The sequence below is a fragment of the Cyprinodon tularosa genome, unplaced genomic scaffold (assembly GCF_016077235.1).
Source record: "Cyprinodon tularosa strain WSP-4 unplaced genomic scaffold, ASM1607723v1 ctg825, whole genome shotgun sequence".
Classification (NCBI taxonomy): domain Eukaryota; kingdom Metazoa; phylum Chordata; class Actinopteri; order Cyprinodontiformes; family Cyprinodontidae; genus Cyprinodon; species Cyprinodon tularosa.
The window spans coordinates 97,438-119,724 of record NW_024039591.1 but is presented as its reverse complement, the minus strand read 5'-3'; the positions used below and the strand labels follow the sequence as shown (position 1 = coordinate 119,724).

The 22,287-nt window shown below is 39.4% G+C and overlaps 1 protein-coding gene and 2 non-coding genes across 3 annotated transcripts; all 3 read left to right on the top strand.

The window, feature by feature from the left end:
* Positions 1 to 534: 534 nt before the first annotated feature.
* On the top strand, positions 535 to 622 carry trnay-gua. The gene is given in 2 exon segments: positions 535 to 571; positions 587 to 622. It is a non-coding gene; the product is annotated as a tRNA-Tyr (tRNA).
* Positions 623 to 2,767: 2,145 nt separating this feature from the next.
* Positions 2,768 to 2,855, top strand: trnay-gua. The gene is given in 2 exon segments: positions 2,768 to 2,804; positions 2,820 to 2,855. It is a non-coding gene; the product is annotated as a tRNA-Tyr (tRNA).
* A 2,226-nt stretch (positions 2,856 to 5,081) lies between these two features.
* On the top strand, positions 5,082 to 17,788 carry si:ch73-21k16.5 (dihydroxyacetone phosphate acyltransferase). Its single transcript, XM_038272356.1, has 16 exons — positions 5,082 to 5,252; positions 6,812 to 7,012; positions 7,110 to 7,286; positions 7,941 to 8,070; positions 8,192 to 8,319; positions 9,552 to 9,627; positions 9,734 to 9,885; positions 9,989 to 10,119; positions 14,190 to 14,431; positions 14,826 to 15,083; positions 15,157 to 15,236; positions 16,149 to 16,289; positions 16,612 to 16,711; positions 16,796 to 16,889; positions 17,003 to 17,064; positions 17,187 to 17,788. The coding sequence occupies exons 1-16, from the start codon at positions 5,241 to 5,243 to the stop codon at positions 17,237 to 17,239; spliced, it is 2,037 nt and encodes a 678-aa protein (XP_038128284.1). The 5' UTR covers positions 5,082 to 5,240; the 3' UTR covers positions 17,240 to 17,788.
* The last annotated feature ends 4,499 nt before the right edge of the window (positions 17,789 to 22,287 follow it).

The following is a 22,287-nucleotide window of genomic DNA, read 5'->3' as shown; positions in this document are numbered from 1 at the left end:
GGGGTGGCCAATAATTTGCTAAGGCTGGCCATGGCCACCCCTGGTCCCCCATCTAGCTCCGCCCCTGGAGGTAAAGTGCATCTTGTTTCTTTTTTTGTTGTTGTTTTTTTTAACTTCTTCTGAAAGATGTCCACCTTTAAACTGCATATATAAAAAGTAAATGAATATTCAATTCGCAATACTCTCAGCCAATTCTATAACTGTGAATAACAATTAGTTTGAACTCTGGGCAGCAGACTTGCATCAGCAAACTGTTGGTAGTGTGTAGGCCAGATATAGAGGGTGCAACTCCTCCAGAAATTGGCCACTGAAACATGGACACATCGCTGCGAGTCGCTATAAAATGATGACCAGTTTCGCTAATTGATGAGTAAAAGCTCGGGACGTAGCAACTGGAAACCGCTTCCGTCTGTTTGCTCCGGAGCTTCTGTAGGTAAACAACTAAAAGATATGTCCGATAAATAAAGACATTTCTGTGTGAAAACTCTTGTAATTGGGTGTATTTGTTCACTAGTTACGTTTGCTTGCATGTCCCCTTCGATAGCTCAGTTGGTAGAGCGGAGGACTGTAGAGTGATACTGTGGGAATCCTTAGGTCGCTGGTTCGAATCCGGCTCGAAGGAGGTCTCTTTTTATAAACCAAAAATTTCCAAAGATTTTTTTTTTACAAGTTAGTTCCGTGAATATCAAAGGTTTAGGTCCGATATATCCTCCGTATCCTTGAGTACTGGTGCAGAGATAACTGCCTGAACCTGAACGTGGAGAAGACGAAGGAGATCATTGTGGACTTCAGGAAGAACCGTCCTAACCATGCTCCACTGCTCATCAACAGCTCAGCTGTAGAGGTGTCAGCAGCACCAAATTCCTGGGGGTGCACATCACAGACACCTTCACCTGGACTGTAAACACCACCTCACTGGTCAGGGCACAGAAGTGCATGTCTGCAGCGCCGCCGACTGGAAGAAGGTGAGAAGAGTGGTGAGAACAGCAGAGAAGATCATCGGGGCTCCTCTTTTCAGACATTTTATCCCAGTGCTGCATGTCCCAAGCCTGTAATATCATCAATGACCCCTCATACCCCCACCATGGACTGTTCTCTCTGTTGCCCTCTGGGAAGAGGTTTGCAGCATTCCATGCAGGATCAGCATATTATTTAAAAGCTTTCCCCTCGCTGCCATCAGACTGTTGAACAGTTGAAAAAACTGTAAACCAAGTCAGATATCGAGACTCTGCATAACATCAAACCTAATTGAACTCAACTCAAATGTTTTCTTCTTTATTTTTGCACTATATACATTCATTTATTTGTGCAGTGCTCTGAACATCCACATCAATCCTTTTTGCACCATGTTTCCTCCCACACTCTTTACATTTGATTATTGCTGCACTTTATGAATGGAAATGCTTATTTCACTGCTAAGCTCCTCTTCATTCACTGAAAGCTGTATACATGAAATTTTGCATACACTCTGTGTATACAAAATGACAATGAAGTTTGACTCATTCCAAGCCCAACCAAGCAGGTGTCGTGCCAAAGTAGTTATTCTCCCCCAGAGTTTGTATCCCCTCATTGGGAGCATGCACAGAATTCACTCTGCCTCAATTCCAACAGAGTCTTAAACAAAAATTTAATTGTGAAATAGATTGACTGCTTTTTTCACACACTTTGGGGATTTACAGAGTAATTTTATTTTAACCCATGAAATATGGTTTATGAAACACTGTTCCAACAGGAAAATTAACAAGCATAACATCCATATTTTCTAAATAAAGACAAACTATACTTTCCTACAGCCTTTGCTAACAAGTAGACGCATATATTTAAACATCCGTGCTTTCTAAATTAAAGGTCTAGTGGATAGAATTCTTTCAGTTTTGAGATCTGGGGCGTAAATCTTTTCCATCGTCATTACTTACCTACTTGTATCAATAAACATTCTACATAAAATAATATTTACAAGCATTAAATAAATAAATTGATTATATGATAAGTTTTTATTAAAGTTGTTATTTATCTTTGATTTCACTGAAGACTCCCAGATGACATGCAGAGACACGTTTTCTCTTTATCCGATATTACACAAAATCTAGTTCTGAAAAGAGCATGAATTCTGTATTTATCATCTTTGATGTTAGTATATTGATTTGCATAATTAACCACAGTATTTTTCTTGTCAGCTAATTGTTTACATATAGAAAATTAAAATGTTAAATAAGTTAGAACTTTCCACTTGAGAGTATTACTGCTGCCACCATCTGTATTAGAGGGAAAAAATGGTAGGGGTGGCCACAGGGGTGGCCAATGAGTGGCGAAGGGTGGCCATGGCCACCCCTGGTCCCCCATCTTGCTTCGCCCCTGGAGAACAGGAAATAATGGTTTTGCTGATAGTGAGAAGTGATTATTTATTCATTTTTTAAAAATAAAAACGTCTAGTTAATAACTGTAAGGAGTAATAGTTGCAGTAGCAGCAGCAGTATAATGGCATTATATAAAGTGGACTTTCACTGCACAATCATGTCAATCATGTCGGCTGATTTTTATTCAGAAACCAGTCCTTCAAGGGACGGTTTCCAGTTCGAGCCCAAAATCGGTCCTTTTATTTATTTATTTTTTTTTATTACACCTTTCAATTGCAGCCTCGCCTCTGTCGGTGTGCAGCTGTAGGTACAATGACTGAAAGTCACGTCCGATATATTGAAAGCAATGCTGTCTGAAACTGTGAATTCGACTCTATATTTTCCCATTAGCGACGTCATTTGTCCTGTCCCCTTCGATAGCTCAGTTGGTAGAGCGGAGGACTGTAGACTGTGACTGTGGTAATCCTTAGGTCGCTGGTTCGAATCCGGCTCGAAGGAGGAATGGTTTTTTTATCTGATAAAAATACCGTTTTTATTTTCTTTATATTTTTAGTCAAGTACATCACAAAAGTGTACCTTGATTTATAGTTTGGTTGTACGCAAACGTGCATACAATTTTTTTGTTGTTGTTGTTTTCATGTGCCTGGTACGGAACACATTTCTCGAAAATATCAGAAGAGGGAAGAAAAGTCCGGCAACCATCAGGCACCTAAACAGTTTCTGCAATACCTCCTTCTATGGTCAACACTGCTAGAGAACTTGCATTACAAAGTGAGAGCAAAAGTAAGCCCAAAACAACCAATAGATGAACGCCTCATCTTCTGGTGGACCAATCACGTCTCAACTTTAGGGTTACTTTAGACCAATCACGTTCCTCCTGTCTGGATTCATTATCTTCAGCACTGCATTCCTGATGTCTGTGCTCTGATTTTGACGTGTTTTGGTTCTGGTGCTTCCTTGCAAGGCTGCATTTAATGAAACTGACAGCAGCCCTGGCTGGGATAAGGTGCGGGTTTAAGCCATGTACCTGGTGTCCCTCTGTCAGGCTCATCTGCTTCAATCCAGAGGAGGATCGACTTCCAGCCCACACACAAAATAAGCTGGTCCAGTGACAGTGTGAAAAGGATCCTGACTGGCCATAGAGGGGGTCCAGCCAAGTGGCCCAGCACCAGCCGCTTAGTGGAAACAATGTGCATCAGGCTGTGCTTTCTGCACAGGCTTCCAACTATGAAGGCTGGAATCCAGCTTCCTTGAATTGTTTCAGCCGCAGATAAAATACATGTAATGGGTTAAACAGAGTAACTACAGCCTAGATGTACAACTTATAGAGTGAAGTTAATGTTCTAAATACTCAGTGTCAGTTCCTCTTCCAGTGCTGATGTAAATAAAATATATGTATTTGGCGTCCCTTGAATCTATTAATTTGCTTTGTTTAATGATCAAAGAGAACATTTAAAAGATAAGAGCGGGTTTTATCTCCTCTTACCTGCATATACTATATATTCAAAAGGAAATACAGGATAAATCCACATATAACAGACATATTTAGATGATATTTGGTTAAATAGGCACATATTTACACAGTGTCTTGGTTGCTGGTAATTTCAAATGCAATCTTTTAAAGAGGAAAATATTCCTAATTCCACATTAATTAGAGCCGATAAAGCTTCAAACATTAACAAACAGCATCTAGTGTGTGTAGTGCTTATAAAATTTGTATAAATGTAGCAAGAAATGCTGCTTTTCTCATTAAATGAAATGCACCCTGATTTTCACATCAAGCATAAAAAAACAAGCATGCATATTTTTTGCATAGGACCAATGACGTCAGACCAATGAAACTGAAGACCAATAGTGTCCCTAAGTTGAAATCAAGCCCTTAGTTGTGGCTCACTAAAGTTAGAATTCTGAGATTAAAGTCAGAATTCTGACTTTTTTCCCCATAGTAAACTGAAATAATATTTAAAAATTGGTTTACTTTTTTCTTTTTTTCCAGTGGCACTAATCCTCTTCCGTACTTTGTATCCAAATCCAGTGGAATGTTTTCTAGCTTTTTTGAAATGACTATGACCTGGATGACGGAGAATCTTCACCAGCAAAACAATTATTAATTACTGAGTCAATCACCATATAACAGTACAGGAAACATTTTTATTAAAAAACAAACAACAATAAAAGCACTCCAGCTACATGTACAAGAAGATAATGTTTTGATATTTATTTATACTGTGATCAGATTGCTACTGACCTATTTGAGAAAATTTACTACGATAAATTTCACCTTAATTCTTAGACAAAAACACTCCCACAGATTTAATCACAGAGCTCAACAAAATTAATCACTATTTTTTTTTAAATCTATTTCTACACTTTATTGATTTATTGGTAATAATCTTCTGGTCTAGAGCAGACTCAATTCCTCAACGAGGATCCCATTTTTTTCAAATGTATACCAAAAAGTATACCAAAATTCTTTCCAAATGTTATGGATCTGTTAAATAGATTTTCGTTGCTTTTGTGTTTCCAACAATGCTCCTTAGTAAATACAGTAAAATTCTGTCTTTGCCACTAAATCAGATGAAACAAGGCCATACCATGTAGTGGTCATTTGGTGTATTACACCTATGTCGGTTTAGGACTACATCTCCATCTGCTGGACATTTACTGCAACTACAGCTCTGCCTTTCAGGTTATTAGAGGGCAGAATAACAATCGGTAAAATAAAGGGCTGCTGGGTTGAAGTCGGTAGGGAGGAGTTTCTGAGATCCAGGGACTCCATTGGTCTGAGGTGCAAGTTGTTGCAGCTTGAGTGTTTTGTGAGGCTTTGAAGAGAGAAAAGCGAAAGTCAAAACGGCAGCAGAGAAAGACTGTTTAGTGTAAATAATGGCGAACACGGTAAGACATCTTGCTTATGTTCAATTAATTTATACCTCCATTCAGCTGTGACATTTTACATCTCAGTCAGGGCTGTTTGAAATTACTGCAAATAAAATAGAAAGGTTGGTTAACGCCGTGTGAATAAATTAGATGCAAGCAGTGCAGACTGGGCTGGGGGTCGACATAAGTGGCTCAAAGTTTTGTCCAGCTGAACTTGGTCAGAGTTTCTAAGCTGTTGCCTAATATGCAGAGTACAGAGGGTCAGAGTACAGAACTGAAAGCTCTTTTCTGTTACCTCAATAGTAGAGGCTTAGGTTGTACATTTCCTACATTAATAAAATAGTCCCCAACCTAACCTAATTTGGAAAAAATGTCCTAAATCTATAGCCAACTTATAAATCCTTTGCATACTTATTTTATTGCATTAAAAGATGCAAGATTGTGTAAAAAAGACTAAAACTTGGAGCAAAAAGACATTGCAACAAAAGGATTAATATAATTAATAGATTAATTAATCTCTGATTTTAAAAAGTTATGGATTAATAGATTAATATATAATTTGTTGTAATTTACTTTCATGATTATTATATTCAAGAAAAGGAAAAATCCTTCTTAACACAAGAGTATATGAGTCTATTGAAGAGTATTAATTCACAAACTATATGCTTGAAATATTATTGCATCAGTGCAGCGTGGCATGGTAGTCTGAATAATGCTTGTTAAATTTTATGGAGAAAAACATGGTGGACCAGCAACAGCCCCTACCAGTGTTACACCATATTCTGTGAATGCACAGACTTTTTGAAGGGCAGGAGCGTAGAGAAATAGAAGTGCAACCACAGTAGAGGGCACTTTTAGCACAGATTTTGGCTTCCAAGAGTGCACTTTAGCTAGCCTTTTGTCTCCCGAAAGGGTACTTTAACACGTGTTTTGGCTGCCAAAGGGTCACTTTATTGTGTGTTTTGGCTCCCAAGGGTGCACTTTTCAACACATTTTGGCTCCCAAAGGTGCACCTTGTTTTGAGTCCCAAGGGTGCCCTTTAGTTAGACTTTTGGCGCCCAAGAGGGTACTTTAACACGTGTTTTGCTCCCAAGGGGGCACTTTGTTGACGTATTGGCTCCCTAAAGTGAAATTTAACACTTTCTTCCGGTTCCCAGGGGGGCACTTTAGCATGTCTTTTGGCTTCCAAAGGGTGGCACTTTAAAACGTGTTTTGGCTCCCAAACTAGCACTTCATTTTGGTTCCCGTAGAGTCCACTTTAGTAAGTGTTTTGGGTCCCAAGAGGAGACTTAAACATGTTTTCGCTCCCAAGGGGGCAAATTAGTTTGGATTTTGGCTCTTGAGGAGGCAATTTTTCATGCGCTTTAATATGTGGTTTGGCTTCTGAAAGGGCAGTTCAACACGTGTTTTGGCTTCCAAGGGGGCATTTAAGCATAGGTTTTGGTTTCGGAGGGGTCACTATAATATGTGTTTTGGTTTCCGATGAGGCAATTTTGCATGCGTTTTTGCTCCCAAGGTTGCACTTTAACTAGCGTTTTGGAATATTTTATACATTAATATATTCCTCTCTACCTTAGGATGGAGGCTGGGATAAAGCTAATCTTCAAAATGAAGTGGAGTTCATGGACATACTGGAGGACCAGAGACACTGTAGTGACTTGAGGTTTGCCTTCAGGACCTTTAGTCCCCCACCATACAAAGGAGGGCCAACCTGCTCCACCCCTGAACTCAACCGAGCTGTGCTGGACTCCCAGTATCTACGCTATGTGATCCAAGAGGTAGGCCTGTGGCTCAGAAAGCTGAGTAACTATGAGAAGTGTCACGTTGCAACAACATCAGCATGGAGTCATGGCTTCTCCCTTCGTTATTGTATAGGTTGCTGTGGAGACGGGGTCATCTTTGGAGGAAGTGAGAGACGAAGCAGACAAGACTTTGCAGGAAATGTCTCAAAATCTGCAGTTGAGGTTCATCAGGCTAATGGCGTTTACATTCAGGAAGGTGTTCAAAAGACTCTTTAGTGCTATCTACGTCAACATGGAAGGGCTCAACGCAGTAAGTGGGAGGAGGGTCCAAGACACGAAATAAACTTTTTCTGTCACTCACATTAGTCCTTGACAAGTGTGAAGCCTTTTAAACAGAAACAAATATAGTGCCATCAGAAGTACCTTTAAAGACTAACATACAGGAAAGGCTGCAAGGACAAATAAACTATTAGTAAGTGGGAAAAGAGATACAAAGTAACACAGGTACAGAAACAACAAGCTACAAATACTTTATCCACCTCATTTTTTGAAACATGGTGGTGGTAACATTATGGTTTCGACTTTTAGAATTGATCCTACACCAATACAGTTTTCCTCTATTAATAAAAAATGTGTTTTTGTTTCTTTTTTTCCTACCCGTATTTACATAATAAAAATGACACCATAACAAATGCTACACAAATCTCAATTCAAACAAAAATTAACAATAATTACTAGATCAAAGACAATTAAATGGCAAATGAAGTGAATAAAAACTCATGCGCTTCAGATAATCTCATAGCATTGCTGCTGAAAGCAGTAATGGATCGGCCAACATGTGCAGGTATAGGTGCCAAAAACCCTACTAATATCAGTCAAAAACATCAGCCGATATATCTGTCTAGGAGGTCTTTATTTTTTTTTTTAAATATATCTTATTTCATATTTCTTTCTTTTTCTTCAGCTCCAGCAAGCTGCTCAGGAGTTTCCTGTTATCCTGATGCCCAATCACAGGAGTTATATCGACTTTCTGGTTGTCTCCTACATCTTGTTCACATACGACATACCCTTGCCTGTAATTGCTGCAGGAATTCGCAAGTATCTATTCAGTTTGGACCAGTCCAATGTTATTTGAACAAGCTAAAAGTTATCCTGACAAGCAGACTCACCATTCCTTTACCCTTTACTATTTTCCTTTCTCCTTCCTCCTTAAAGCTCTTGCAGGGATGAAGATGGTGGGAGAGATACTGAGGCGGTCTGGGGCTTTCTTTATCCGACGTGCCATCGGCTCTGACAAACTCTACTGGGCTGTGCTATCAGAATATGTTCGAACAATTGTCAAAGTAAGGCGTATGATTTGTCCAAAATATTTACTGATGCTCCATTAAGAACTTGGTTGGTGGTAATATTTTGTTTTTCACACAAGATTCAGGTGCACCGGTCTCTCTAATCCACATGGGCTCAAATTATTCGCTCATACTTAGATATAATTATTTGCGTTTTTTTAAATGTCCAATAGCAAGTTGAAAAAAATACAGTGTTTGCAGCTGTTAGGTAAATCTGAGCATTATTCTTGTAGGAAAATTGATCAGTCTTTATCAGAAACGGCCGATGGTTTGTTAAATTGGTTAGGTTTCAGAAAAGAAAAAGTAGTGCAAACATTTTGAGTCAGGATTAAGTAGGGTCCATTCCAGAAGCTTAATGCTAACCTGAAATAATTTTCCTGCTTTCTACTCAACTAAATTTTTCCTACATGTGAAAGCCACATGCATTCTGGAAATTCGGTTACTTGGCCACAATAACCCATAGACTCTTTAGAGAAGTCAAATCAAGGCTTGCAAACATTAAACACCATAGCTTCTGAGGAGCAAGGTGCTGGTAGTAGAAAACAGATGCAGTATTGAAAGCCTGCTAAGCTAGCTAACATTATGCATTATTTTTATTTTGGGTGCATATTCAAACCTTTACATGAAGTAATCAGGAAAAGTCAGCTTTAAATCAAAGCTTTGTCCTAAATGCCTCACAGGCACATTTATTAACAAACAAATGTAGATGTACACAGGAATTATCACTGCCAGATATTTAATAATAATCCTGTCCAATGCAAATAAATTAAAATTATAATGCAATGTACAGCATCTGGTATAAACAATATAGTTTGTTTTTTTAAATCTCTTTCAGAAAAATTTAATGTTTAAAGTCTTCAATCACATCCAGTCCTAGGGTGAATAGAAATGAACTGGAATCTAGTTTTTTAGTCGAGACCACACCAACCGAGACCAAGGTGTATCAAGTCTCACTAATGGAATTAGTATGTATTTTTTTGTTTTTTACTGAAATTAACAGAAATATGTACAGACAATTCAGATTGCGCACTCAGGCCTTGTTATTTAGATATACGTATACTGTTCACTGAAAAAAGAGCTGTTTGGATAAGTCATTAAAAGCTTCAGATTATTATGAATCATGTTCATGATGGAAAATGTATTCAAAAGTTAGTTTATGAAGTATTTTCATTTCAGATTTTATTGTCAGCTAAAGGAGGTATCTTTTCATTTTCAAATGTTTTCTGTAGAGTGGATTTGCTCCTCTGGAGTTTTTCGTAGAAGGTCTCAGGAGTCGAACACTGAAGTCCCTCCCACCAAAATTAGGTGAGATTTTATCTGTCAAAATAGTTAACTTTTTCAGAGCAGGTTCTAATATTTTTGGACCAATTTATTAATGTTTTTGTTTAATTCCGATTGTAAATTTCTAAAGGGATGATGCACATGGTCCTGGAGCCCTTCTTTAAAGGCGAGGTGTATGATGTCACCCTGTTGCCCATCAGTATCAGCTATGACCGGGTGCTGGAAGAGTCGCTGCTCGCACATGAGTTACTGGGTGTCCCCAAACCCAGAGAAAGTACCACAGTATGTACTTCAGTGTGGCACGCAAGTCTAGATTACGCTTTACACTCTTTATTGGACCCTGATTTTAAATATTTTGTCTTTTACGTTCTCGTTCTCTCTGCAGGGTCTGCTGAAGGCCAGGAAAGTTCTGCAGGAGAGTTATGGCCGCATGCATGTGAACTTTGGCCGCCCCTTGTCTGTCCGAAAGCTGTGTGAGGGAAAGATAAATCGCTGCCAGTACAATCTTTTACCAAGGTAGGGAAAAACACTTTCTGAGCTGTTTATTAGTGATTTCCTGATAGCAGAAAATATAATGCAAACCATATTTAATGTGTTTTAAAGGTTCACCTTCATGAATGTAATAATTTGTAGAAATAACCTTTCTTTGTATTATTGGCTGTCTTTGAGGTATAAATATATTTTTTTATATGTTGCAATCTTGCTAATGAAAGGTGACCTTCCAGTCCTAAGGTTTCAGCTGCTTCCTGGAGTTTTTCCTCACAAAATTGCTTCTTATTTCGTTTTGTCCATCTCTCCATCAGCTCGTACAGTTTCTTTGTCTTTTAAAGATCAGCATCGCCATAGAATGATGTGAATTGCATTGGCTAACAATGCATGGATTCTCCCAACTAAGGTGTGGATCTCTGCTGTCTGCTCCTCCTCCATCGCTACGGGCCTCTTGGCTGCTTTCCTGAATAATGCACTGGCTGTCTGAGGTGTCAATGTATGTGGTCTAAAAGAACCTTTATGGGCCTCTTAGTACAGCTCTATTTACACAACATAGTGGACTCAATTTACAAAGAATATAGTTTCATATGATTTTATTTAATGATAAAGTAAAAGCGTTGTATACAATTTTATTGGTTTAATTATTAATTTATTAATAACTATAACTGCAATTTAAAGTTAATTTATTATTCTAATCAAGGCTGAGCAATAATGTTGGTCAAATGATCATAACTGACAGTTTGCTCAATTACCAGGTGTTATCAACTCGCTCACCCGTGAGGCTGGACATCTGGACAAGCTGCTAAAAGCCAGTTTGTATTTACCACCTGTAAACATCAATAACTTGGATTGGAAGCAGACTTATTAATCATTAACCACAAGGAAAATATTGTCTTTTCAGGTTGTTAAATAGAAAGGAAGCTGATTCAGCCGGGGCTGCAACTAACAATTACTTTTCAAAACGATTAATCTGTTGATTATTTTTCCAATTAAAAATCGGATAGCCAAAGGTTCTTTAAAAATATTTTAAACAAAATTAAACCGGGTGAAAAAAAAAAATATTTTCAGCATATTGACAGACAAAAGATTTAATTAGTTTAAAATTAAATTATTTTAGTACCGTATTTTCACGACCATAAGGCGCACCGGACTAAAAGGCGCACTCTCAGTTATGTGTCCCATTTCTGTATTTAACACACACATAAGGCGCACCGGACTATAGGGCGCGTTTTTTATATACAGGTACAAGTCCTCTACTACCTTTAAATACCTCTACTGCGTATTTAAAAATACAGCGGGGGCAAAACTGAGTATGACTGTGCTTTATTCATGTATTTATTACAAAGTATTAATCAAACCTGGCAGCTGGCCGTGAGACAGACCAACATCGCAGATGACACAGCGCTGTGATCACTCCTAAATTAACTTAAAATCCTGAAACCTGCTGACGGAATATGTTCGCTTTTATTGCCGGTATCCTGGTGCCTGCAGCTAAAATTATTTAGATGAAAAACACCTGCCAGCAGCCGCGGTGAACCCCAGGCTGCCCAGCCTACAGGCTGCTGATGAAGAGATTTCTGCTGTCAGCGCACCGCTGGTATGTGGGGGTCTGAGCGCCTCCGACAGAAATAGATAATCTGGATGAACTGACTGCAATTATTAAGTTTTCAGGTGGCCCTTCTCACTTAAAAACATATTAAAACTACTTTATTCCCACTGATCACAGCAAATATAGCTGCAAGATTTAGATTATTTAGATGAAAAAACACCTGCCAGCCACCGCGATGAAGAGGAGGAGACGCGCCGGGGGTGCTGTTGAATTAAGTTTTCAGGGAGAAAAATACAGCGGGAGCAAAACTGAGTATGATTGTGCTTTATTCATGTATTTATTACAAAGTATTAATCAAACCCATCAAAGTCATCCTCCTCTGTTTCTGAATTAAACAGCTGCGCTAAATCAGACATGCCAGTTTCCCCATCTGCGCTGTCAGAGTCACTTTCCGTGCAGCGCAGCTCCTCAGAAATAATGCCGGCTTTTGCAAAAGCTTGAACAACAGAGCCAGCAGACACGTTAGTCCAAGCATCTACAATCCATCCGCAAACTGTGGCGTAATCTGCCCGGCGCTGCCTTCTTATCCTGAAACTGTGGTCTCCGTCTGTCATCCATCGCTCCCACGCCGCTCGCAGCCTTACTGTGAACGGCCGCTTCACACCGATGTCGAGCGGTTGAAGTTCCTTTGTCAGACCCCCCGGGATAACGGCGAGCACAGCGTTCATTTGATTCATCTTTTTTTCACATCGGCTGTGAGATGGGCACGCAGCGATGGTGATGCGTGGAAAAAACCACCTAGTCTTCTCACATACACCTGCCTCAGCCACGCATCCATCCAGCCTTTTCCATTTGCGTTAATATCATGTCATCAGAGCGCTGTCTGTCTCGCTGGCAGCTCCCAGATCAGCTTCTCTGATTGGTTGATGCGGCGCGTCCAGCAGCAAAACTTCAATTTTTCCATCTGAGCAGCGTTGGCGGTGCTTCAGATGCTTAAACGTTCCCGACGTGCTGCACCAAAATGCGCTGCGGGACCTTTTGCTGCACCTATACGCGCGTCAACCATTGACTTTGCATGTAAACACGCTGCTTCTGCTGCACCTGCTGGGTCCGGTTCACACCGATGTCGAGCAGCGTTAATTTGTTTTTCACATCAGCTGTGAGATGGGCACGCATGGAGTTACATATTAACAGCGATGGTGAGGGGTGGAAAAAAAACACCTGGCCTCCTTACATTCAGCCACTCTTTCATCATCTCCTCAATGAGGTGGTCTCAAAAGTCGCAGTTACAACACACATAAGGCGCACCGCACCATAGGGCGCACCGCACATTTTGAGGGGAAAAAAAGACGTTTAAATGCGCCTTATAGTCGTGAAAATACGGTATAATTGCTGCTTAAGCTTGGTTCCTCTGTAGGCTAAAGGCACATTTTAGAGTTTCTACACTGTAACACAGTTAAGGATTAATCAGTTACTAAATAAGTTGACTATTATTTCAATAATTAATAAAGATTAATTAATTCTTTCAGCCCCAGGTTCACTGTAATAAAATGATCACAGATAACAATTAAGATAGGGTGACCTTTTATTAAACTTAAAAATCTCTATCATACTATTACTATGTTTAATAAAATATGTGAAAAATACCAACTATTAAAAAAATACAGAAAAATGAACTAGTAAGCGTAAAAGTAATTAATTGAGTCCTAAAGGTAGAGTCTTTGACAATATTCACCTATTTAGCTCTGCTTTCATGATGTTCAGGAATCAGAATGATGTCTCGGATGCAAAAGCTTAGCCAGGATAGAGTCCTCTTTTCTGTGTTATTTTGTTCGTCAATGGATGCAGACTGCAGACTCCTCGGCTGTTAGAAAAAACCGGCGGCAGAATAGGTGATGCTAGGTTTTAGCTCAAGCTACTTCAAAAAGTAGGATGCAGTCACTTTACAAAAAAATAAGGACCTCAGCTCAACATTTCCACCACTTGGAACATGATGGCCAGCTTGAACGCCGGAGTCTCTCCATCCAGACTGAGGGTCCAAGTGGAAGAGGACATGTACTTCCTGCTGTCAGCTTTAAAACCAGCTGTCCCAGGATTTGATTTGCAGTAATCCAGTTCTCCTTGAACTCCACAACAGGGGGTTGAAAGCAAATATATGTTAGTCATTTGGTACATTTTTATTTTCCCTTCACACTTATTAATCATTCGGGCTGAATCTATTACATAGGAATCAGTGTGAAACACTGATTTTCGCTGGTGAAGAGTCATCCAGCTCATAGTCATTCCAAAAAAATAAAATCTACTGGACTTTGTTTCCAAGTTTGAAGCAAAGCAAAGCGAAACATCTTCAAACTTGGAAACAAAGACCAGTAGATTGTTTTTAATTGTCTTTTTTTGGAACAGTGGGATTTTCATTTTTGCTATGAATATGTTTTTCCTGTACAGTTTTGATCAGCTTCTTCTTTAGAAATAAAACAACAAATTCCATCATTTGTGTTTGACCTTTAACTTTATATAATCCATCCAAGATGTCTCTATTCCATTACAGGGATCTTCCTCAGAAGCCCAATGCAGAGGCCCAGGCCTGTACAAGCTGGTTGGCTCATCTGATTGTACGGATCCAGGAAGAGGGTAGCCTGACCAGCCCCTGGTCTCTGATGGCCTGCGTGTTGCTCCAGGTTCCTGCTACAGCCTTAACAGAACAGGGTCTGCTGTTTGATCAGCTCACAGAGAAAACCCTCTGGCTCAGGAAGCTGGCACTGGATTATGGAGCTCATCTGAGCTGGCCTGGTGGGTGTTAAAGTCTGCATTTTTTACTCGTTTCCCATTTATTTAAAGGCGATTTACAGTAAATAAATGTATTTGCCTTCAATGGCCATTAGGTGGCATTTGTTCTTTGTTTTTGTTTTTTTGCCATGTACAAAGGTCACTCCTTGAGGACAGATCCAGATCCTTTGATCTGCTCTGAAGCAGATCAGATAGATTAGACGAATGTGAGTCGGCATCAGCACTCACACTCATTTAGGGCGTATTCAGTGGATTAAAGCACCTTAAGTGATTTAGGCTAAGAGCGCAATACCCGAGCTGGCCTATTTTTAAAAGTCTTCTGAATGCACACAAACACCTATCCAATAGCATTGAAAAGCTCAAAGTACATAATGACATTGAGGTTGCTTTTTTACAGAGAAAGTCTCCGATTCAGAGGTGATGTCTTCCACCATCCTTCTCCATCACTCCATTGTGTACCGTAAAGCCGGATGTGTGTACTTGGTTCGGGCGGATGAGCCTGAGCGGAAACATCCAATAAGTCCAGAGGAGGATGTGATGAGGACTGCGGCTGCGTTCCTGATGCTGGCTTCATACCGGAATCAGTGCCTTCATGTTTTTGTGCGACCTGCACTCCTTGCATTGGCCATAAGCATCACAAAAAGCACACAGAGAGGTGGGGGTGAAAAGATTTGACACATTTTCTTTCACAAAGTAACTTATTTAATTAACTTATCATCTTTTTACAGATGAGATCTTCACCTGTTTCTCCTTCCTTCAAGTAGTTTTCTCCTACGAATTTATTTTCATCCCTGGCAGATCTACTCAGGTAGATGAGCCTTGGCTCAGATTCCCATCATCCTGTGATTAAAATATTTCTTTTTAACTCGGCTGCTGCCATCCCAACCTTCATTGGACATCAAACATGTACTTTAATTGCTTTTTGTAAATGAGAGGATATCAGCTAAAGCAGAAAGAGAAAGAAAGAAATGAGGATCAGATTTTAGGATCCACCTGTATTTCCTCAATAAACAGGTTTAAATGAGCCTGTGCTAATGATATTGTAGCTAAAAAATAAACAAGCACTGCCTAGAGTTTATTTGTTGCCAAATTTGTGGCCAAATTAATTGTGACAAAAAAGAGAAAATTTGATCAGTTTAATAAAAACTGATCAAATTTGCTTGATCATTGTTTTTGATTTAACAGCCCAGTGGCGTTGCCCTGCTGCTACACGCAACCTTAGAGATTCTTCCTTAGCAAAGATGGTTTATTTTTCTGTTTTAAAACAAGTGAAAAGAAACCCACCATTTTGACTGGTTTCATTTTCCTCTTGCACTTAACAGTTGACTGAAAACCAACAGGGTTTACAATCATTATTCCCCTAAGGTTTGCCTATGTGTCAGGCAAAAATAGAAAATGGTCCAATTTAAGTCTGGTAGAATGGAAGGAAAACCTGAATTGATATGTGTATATTTACTCTGCAGCACTCAGATCTCATTGGTCAGAGTACTGATAGATAATCCAGACATTCTTTCATCAGGGTGTTTTTCTGTAACTGTATTTTTGCGGCCAATCTGAACAGGATCTATATTATTTCTGACAGACCTAAGCTATCCATTTTCCATCAGATGGAAATTAAATTTACCATATTATTCCACTGCAGCAGAAAACTATGTAACTTTAATGTGATGATTACTAATTGTGGCTAATATTTGCTTTCCTTTGTTTTTGCCCTATGTAGGACTTTGAGGAGGCATGCTCTCTACTGGAGAAATGTAAAGCAGTCCATGTCAGTGAGTGGGAGGTGACGGTTTCAGACACTGGGCTGGAAGTGCTTTCTTTCCTACAGGAGCTGCTGACACCCTTCATAGACTCTTATCAGGTTAATTTTCTAGGAATTTGTATCGTTAATTAGAAAATATTAAAAGGGTGAATTTAATTAAATCTACCCTTTTAATTAAAGCCTAAATTTGTTCATTTTTGAAAGGTAGAATGATACATGATGTAACAGACTTTTTTTTTTATAGTGGTGGTAATTGTTTATAATTATCAAAATTAAAAGAAATATATTTGTGTTAAATGCGTCACTGTTTGTTGATTTTTTTTTTGTTGAATTACTGAAATAATTATATTTTTAAAAGACATCTACATTGATTGAGATTCACCTGTAAATTGCACTCATAGACTAAATTTTCTCTGAGCAGCTGATGTTCAGAGTCCTCTGTGAGGAGAGAGATGGTGCGTTCACAGAGAAAGAGTTTCTGCCTGCTGTGCGAAGCGTTGCCACAAAGCTTATCATTTCAGGTGAAATAGAAATCCTCAGGAACGACCCCTGACCTCTGGCTGTTAAACCTTCTTCTAAATCAGATTATTTTTTTTTTTCCCCAGGAGAACTTCAAACCTATGAAGCCCTTTCATCGGATGTACAAAAGAATGTTTTTTCTGTGTTGAGGAGGCTGGGGGCTGTCACAAAGATAAAAACGTGAGTAACCAAGATCCAACCCTGAAAATCGGTATTATTTCGTTTTTCCTCCACCCTTATGAAACTGTATTGTTATTTCTGAAAGTTTTCATGTAGTTCTTTTCTGATTTCAGATCAGAGGGTCTTGAATACAAAGTGAACAAATCAGCTGTGAGAAGAACTGCAGACATGCTTGGTAAGCTGATTAAAAACTGAAGTCCTTTTTATCCCTTTTTGCTTTTCTTTTGTATTATATTGTTATATAGTATCCTTCAATTTTTTTGCCAATGATACCAGCTTTTGTTTTCTATGCTGCAGCTGGAAGAATCCCTCCTCAGATTGTCCAGGCCGTACCTGATGCCAGACTGTAGACTCAGTTGGAACAGATCCCTTTTTATAGTCACATTATCCCCCATATCTCTCAAACTGGGCCATTTTTTGTCTCCCTACATATTTTCCAGCATTTCTGCTGTAACTTAGGGAGAAAAAATAAATCCTTTCGCCACATTGACTGAAAAATTGCTGTTAAAACAGAGAAATTGATAAGGAGTTAATTGAAACATTAGAAAGCATAACCTAATACGTTTTTAGTATTAACTTTAGATATTGATCTATTTTGCTACCTGTTTAAATATTTCTCATAATTCAAAAATGTATAAAGTAATTATTAATTTAGAGTCCATATTTTTTAATTTTTAGGCATATTTGTAATGTAAAAATCTATGGAAATAGTTGTTTTATAAATATTGATAAAATGCTGATACAATTCTATTAGTTTTATATATATATTGTTATTATTATAACAGTGTTAATTATAATTATATATTATAATTGATATTTAATGATACTTGATTAATTTTCGACTGTGTTAGATTGATTGTTGACTGACTGTGAGAATAAACAAGGCACTGTAAAATAAACTTAAATTGAAACAGAACTAGTTATTGAAGAGGTTTTATTGACTTGAATGGGAAATATTTTCAATGTTTTATCTAGTAGTGTTTATAATATTAAAGCTAAGTAACACTGTCAGTATAAACCCAGCCTGGTGATGAAGTATAGATTTAGGCCCAATCCCAATCCGGCCTTTAGACACTAACCTTGAGCACTAACCCTCCGTTTGCGTGTCCCCGGGGAGGGTCCACCACACTAAGGGGTGTCCCAAACCACGTAGTGGGTAGGGCAAACTAGGGGCGGAGGAAACTCATGCATTCAAATGTAAGTTTGCTGCATCTTTGTCACAGTGACAGAAAATCATCAGTTAGGAAAAAAAACAAAACCGTCACTAATCCCTAGAAGCTACAGCCACGCACATGGGGCGTCACTGTGTTGCCATAGGAACGACTGCTTTCCGTTGTAGGGAAGAGGCCGTCCATTTCACGTCTATACCCCACACGTACAACCAAGGCGCCTTCCACAGCTGTGAGTGGGACTTTATTGTGAGGTGATAGTTAGGGGTTAGTGCTTACGGGATGATTACAGATTAAGCCTTATACTGTCTACTGTACCCTGCATAAGTATTCACCCTTTTCTTTTGGCCTTTTTCTTGTTTTGCTGCCGCACAACCTGGAAATAAAATGGACTGTTTAGGAGTTTGGGCAATTTCATTGATGAAAGTGTGTTTAAGATATTTTATTTTATTTTTTTTGTCATGAAACAAACAACATGTAGGAGAAAGTTAACAGCAAAGTTTAGGGTGCCTTAATATCTGTGAATATCTGTTTTTTGTCTGCCAACACTAATCTTCAAGCCTAGCCACAGATTATCATATAGATTAGATCAGCAGTCCCCAACCACCGGGCCGCGGACCGGTGTAGGTACCAGATTGACTCGGGCTGCCAGATTGACTCGGGGGGCCTGCGCCTTTTGATGACGTCATAATAAGGCAACTCCGCCCGTCACTATATGGCAACTCCACTCAAACAAACTACATTGCGCCCGCGGTCTCTATTTGTCACAAATCTATTCTCGTTACAAATGCAGACCGCGGGCTCAATGTAGTTTGTTTGAGTGGCGTTGCCATAATGTGATGTCATCGGGAGGCGCAAGGCCCATGGCGAATTCGGTGACGTCATCGGAAGGCGCAGGGACCATGGAGAATTTCTTCGTAAAATTGTCCGTTCACAAACCGCAATCCCGCTTTCGAATAAAACCTACACCCTGCTATAATTACTTTAGTAAGCTGTCCAGACCAATCAAAATGTTTTGCGCTATTGTGCAAACGTTAAAACAATTATGTATTGTGACATCATCAAAAGGCGCAGGCCCCCGAGTCAATCTGGCAGCCCGAGTCAATCTGGTACCTACACCGGTACCGGTCCGTGGGTCATTTGGTACCGGGCCGCACAGAAAAAAGTATTTTGAAAAATATAAAAAATTGCGGTATTCTCTCCCAATTAAATCAGTCGGTGCATCTGTGCCTCTTGACACAGGTTAATTCAGTTCAAGACTCATCCCATCTATAACATCCTATCTTTGTGAAGTGGGATTTTCTGCGGTTACAGCGACCAAAACAAAGCTACGGAGCAGACTGGTCATCTGCCCCCCCCCCCCCCCCCCCCCCCCCCCCGGCCAGTCAGTGAAAATATTCTCTGACATATAGCGGTCCGTGGTGCAAAAAAGGTTGGGGACCACTGGATTAGATCATACCTTTGACTAGACTATTCTTACACTTTTAAAAGATTTGCCTATACAGGTCATTCTCAAAATACTAGCATAGTGTGATAAAGTTCATTATTTTCCATAATGTAATGATAAAACTTGAACATTCATATATTTTAGATTCATTGCACACTTACTGAAATATTTCAGGTCTTTTATTGTCTTAATACGGATGATATTGGCATACAGCTCATGAAATGAATGAATGACCTCTAAATTAGTGGAAAGCTAATTTGAGTATGCCCCAAATTCTCCCAGATAAATTTTGTTTTTCAAACACAAAATCTTTCTTAAACTGTAATGTTTCCCCTTCCTTTTTGTACATAGTAGTTTAGTTTAGTTGAGTTTCACTAGCTGAATGATTTTTGTTGATAAACTTTTATATTTTGAACAGAAGTTGTGGTGAATTTATTCCATGTATGTGCAGAATAAACTGTTAGTGCTTGTATCACTCTTTCATGTATTGTTCTATCACACAGCTAGTAGGGCGTGTGATCATAAACGGTATATAACAGCCGAAATAATATCTGATAAGATATTTACAACCCCTACTGGGGAGGGCAATAAACATCTAGCTGGCTGGGAATTTAATAGAATATAAATCCACAACATTAATGTGGCATCCAACCCGGATGAGGATTGGACATAAGATCACAACAATGTATAGGGTGAACACATATGCACATGCCAGTTGCAGTTTATTTTTATAACTTCCTTTTTTTTTTTACATGTGAAATTTTTAAATCTTAAATTGTACTATTTTCTGTAGATCTAATACATGAAATAAAAATGTACAAAGTGTAATGTAACAAAAAAGTAAATGGTGGGGGTGGTGTAATTCTGCTTAGTGTGTATTTAGTCTTATATTCTTATATCACAAGAGGCATTGCACAGATTGATTATTTCATTTGAGTCTCCAAAGCATTTAAGCCCCATTTCTGTCTTGTTTTATTCCCAAATATTCATGAAATATCATGTGGTTTAAATGTTTCACTTCAGATACTATATGCCATGAAAATCTGATTCCACTTAAAGGAACAAAGTTAGTTTATGATTCATAGGGTGTCAGTGGCAGAGGATAAATTTGATCATCATATAGGTTTTACAACATAAAAGTGGAAAACAAAGCAGAAAAACGGCTCACTACATGCTTTTCTGTAAGGGGCAATCCACATTTAAAGTGAACTTGAGAGATTTTTACACAAAAGTCAGGCAGGTGATTTTAAGAAGTTAAGAGCTCAACTTTGTTTGAGAAATTTATTTTCATTTCTTTACATTGCAGCAAGTGCAAAATGGGTATAACAAAACGCACCATAGGTAGTGGTCCTCTTCCACATCGAAGTAAAATAGTTGACTTCAACAGCAAGTTAAAACCAGTGATCAAAGGTCTGCCTCCTGTCAGATCAAACCCATCAACTTTTCCGTACCTTTAACCTGTGACCAGTCCAGATAAGGCCTCTTAAGTGCCAGTTAAGCAAAGCTTATCTGTACACAGGTGGCACGTCCACCTTGATGCGTAAAGCGCTGACAGGGTCTTGACAGAACACCGAGATGTACTCCAACACCTTGGAATTCATCTTTTTCTCGCACTCCTTCACCCTGATCCGCTCCTTGTCCCATCTCTCCTTCTCGCCATTCATCTGGGAGAACAAATTTATCTGGATTGTGCGCAGTGTGGCTGCCAGGATGTAAAAGCCTCCCTGCAGCATGTGGCAGAAGGCGGCGCCCATGCTAAGCACCGCGCCCATCAGGTTGGGTACCATCTCGCACACCACACACATGCCCTCCAGGAAGTGCAGGGTGCCTTTCCTGGCCAGGGGCTGTTCCTGGCCCTGGTGGAGGTATCCGTGTTGGAGGGATGGGATCTGCTGGGCGTGGCTGAACAGGTACCGGGCGCTGTCCACAAAGTGGATGGCAGCCCGCCGCAGTGGGAGCAGGGCCAGATAGAGGTGGCAGGTGGCTTTTGTGAGAGCATGGAAGAGAAGCCGCAGCTCAAGCACGGCGTTGCCTAGAGATAAGACAAGAGCTGGGTCGATTAGGGACTAATTAAACACTTTGACTAATGTCACAAATCATTACCAACAGCGTCTGCCACTGGATTAAAACCTGCTTAAACAGGCCCTTCCTGTATCCATACAGAACTAAGTAATCAACGTTACAATTAAAGCTATAGTTGTACAGCTTTCTAACTTTCTAATTATCAAAGATGTTTCTTTTTACTTACCTAACCCTATTCAGAGGCCTGTAACAGTTTATCCTTTAAAATATGTTAAATTGATCTGGTGCACCTGTTTCTATTCACATTAGTCAGGTGCAAAAGTACTTCCTGATCAACTGTATATTTTCCATTCCTGAATTAGGTGATAACTTATACAAATTTATGGGTATATGAATAGAAACTTATGATTAGAATATCCTCCTTATATAATACTGATTTGTTTAACCTTCTAAAATAGAAAATAAGTGCAGCCAAAACGATGCACAAGGTTTTACAGATAGCAGCCACCAACACCTTTGACCTACCGTCTATGAAGCAGAATATCCAGAGTAAGGCGACACTCGCTGCCAACAAAGTCCACCAGTCCATGTGGCCTCCCCCCTGTCCTGCCCCTGTTCCTGCAACAGAAAGAAAGTAAGAAAGAAGTGAAAAGAGATGTTGTGATCTGGCCACGCCTTGCCCCACTGCGCAGTTAAAACCCAAACATGTCACAGGCGCTTTCCCTGAAGGTGTCCAAATGGACACCTTATTAAGAACTAC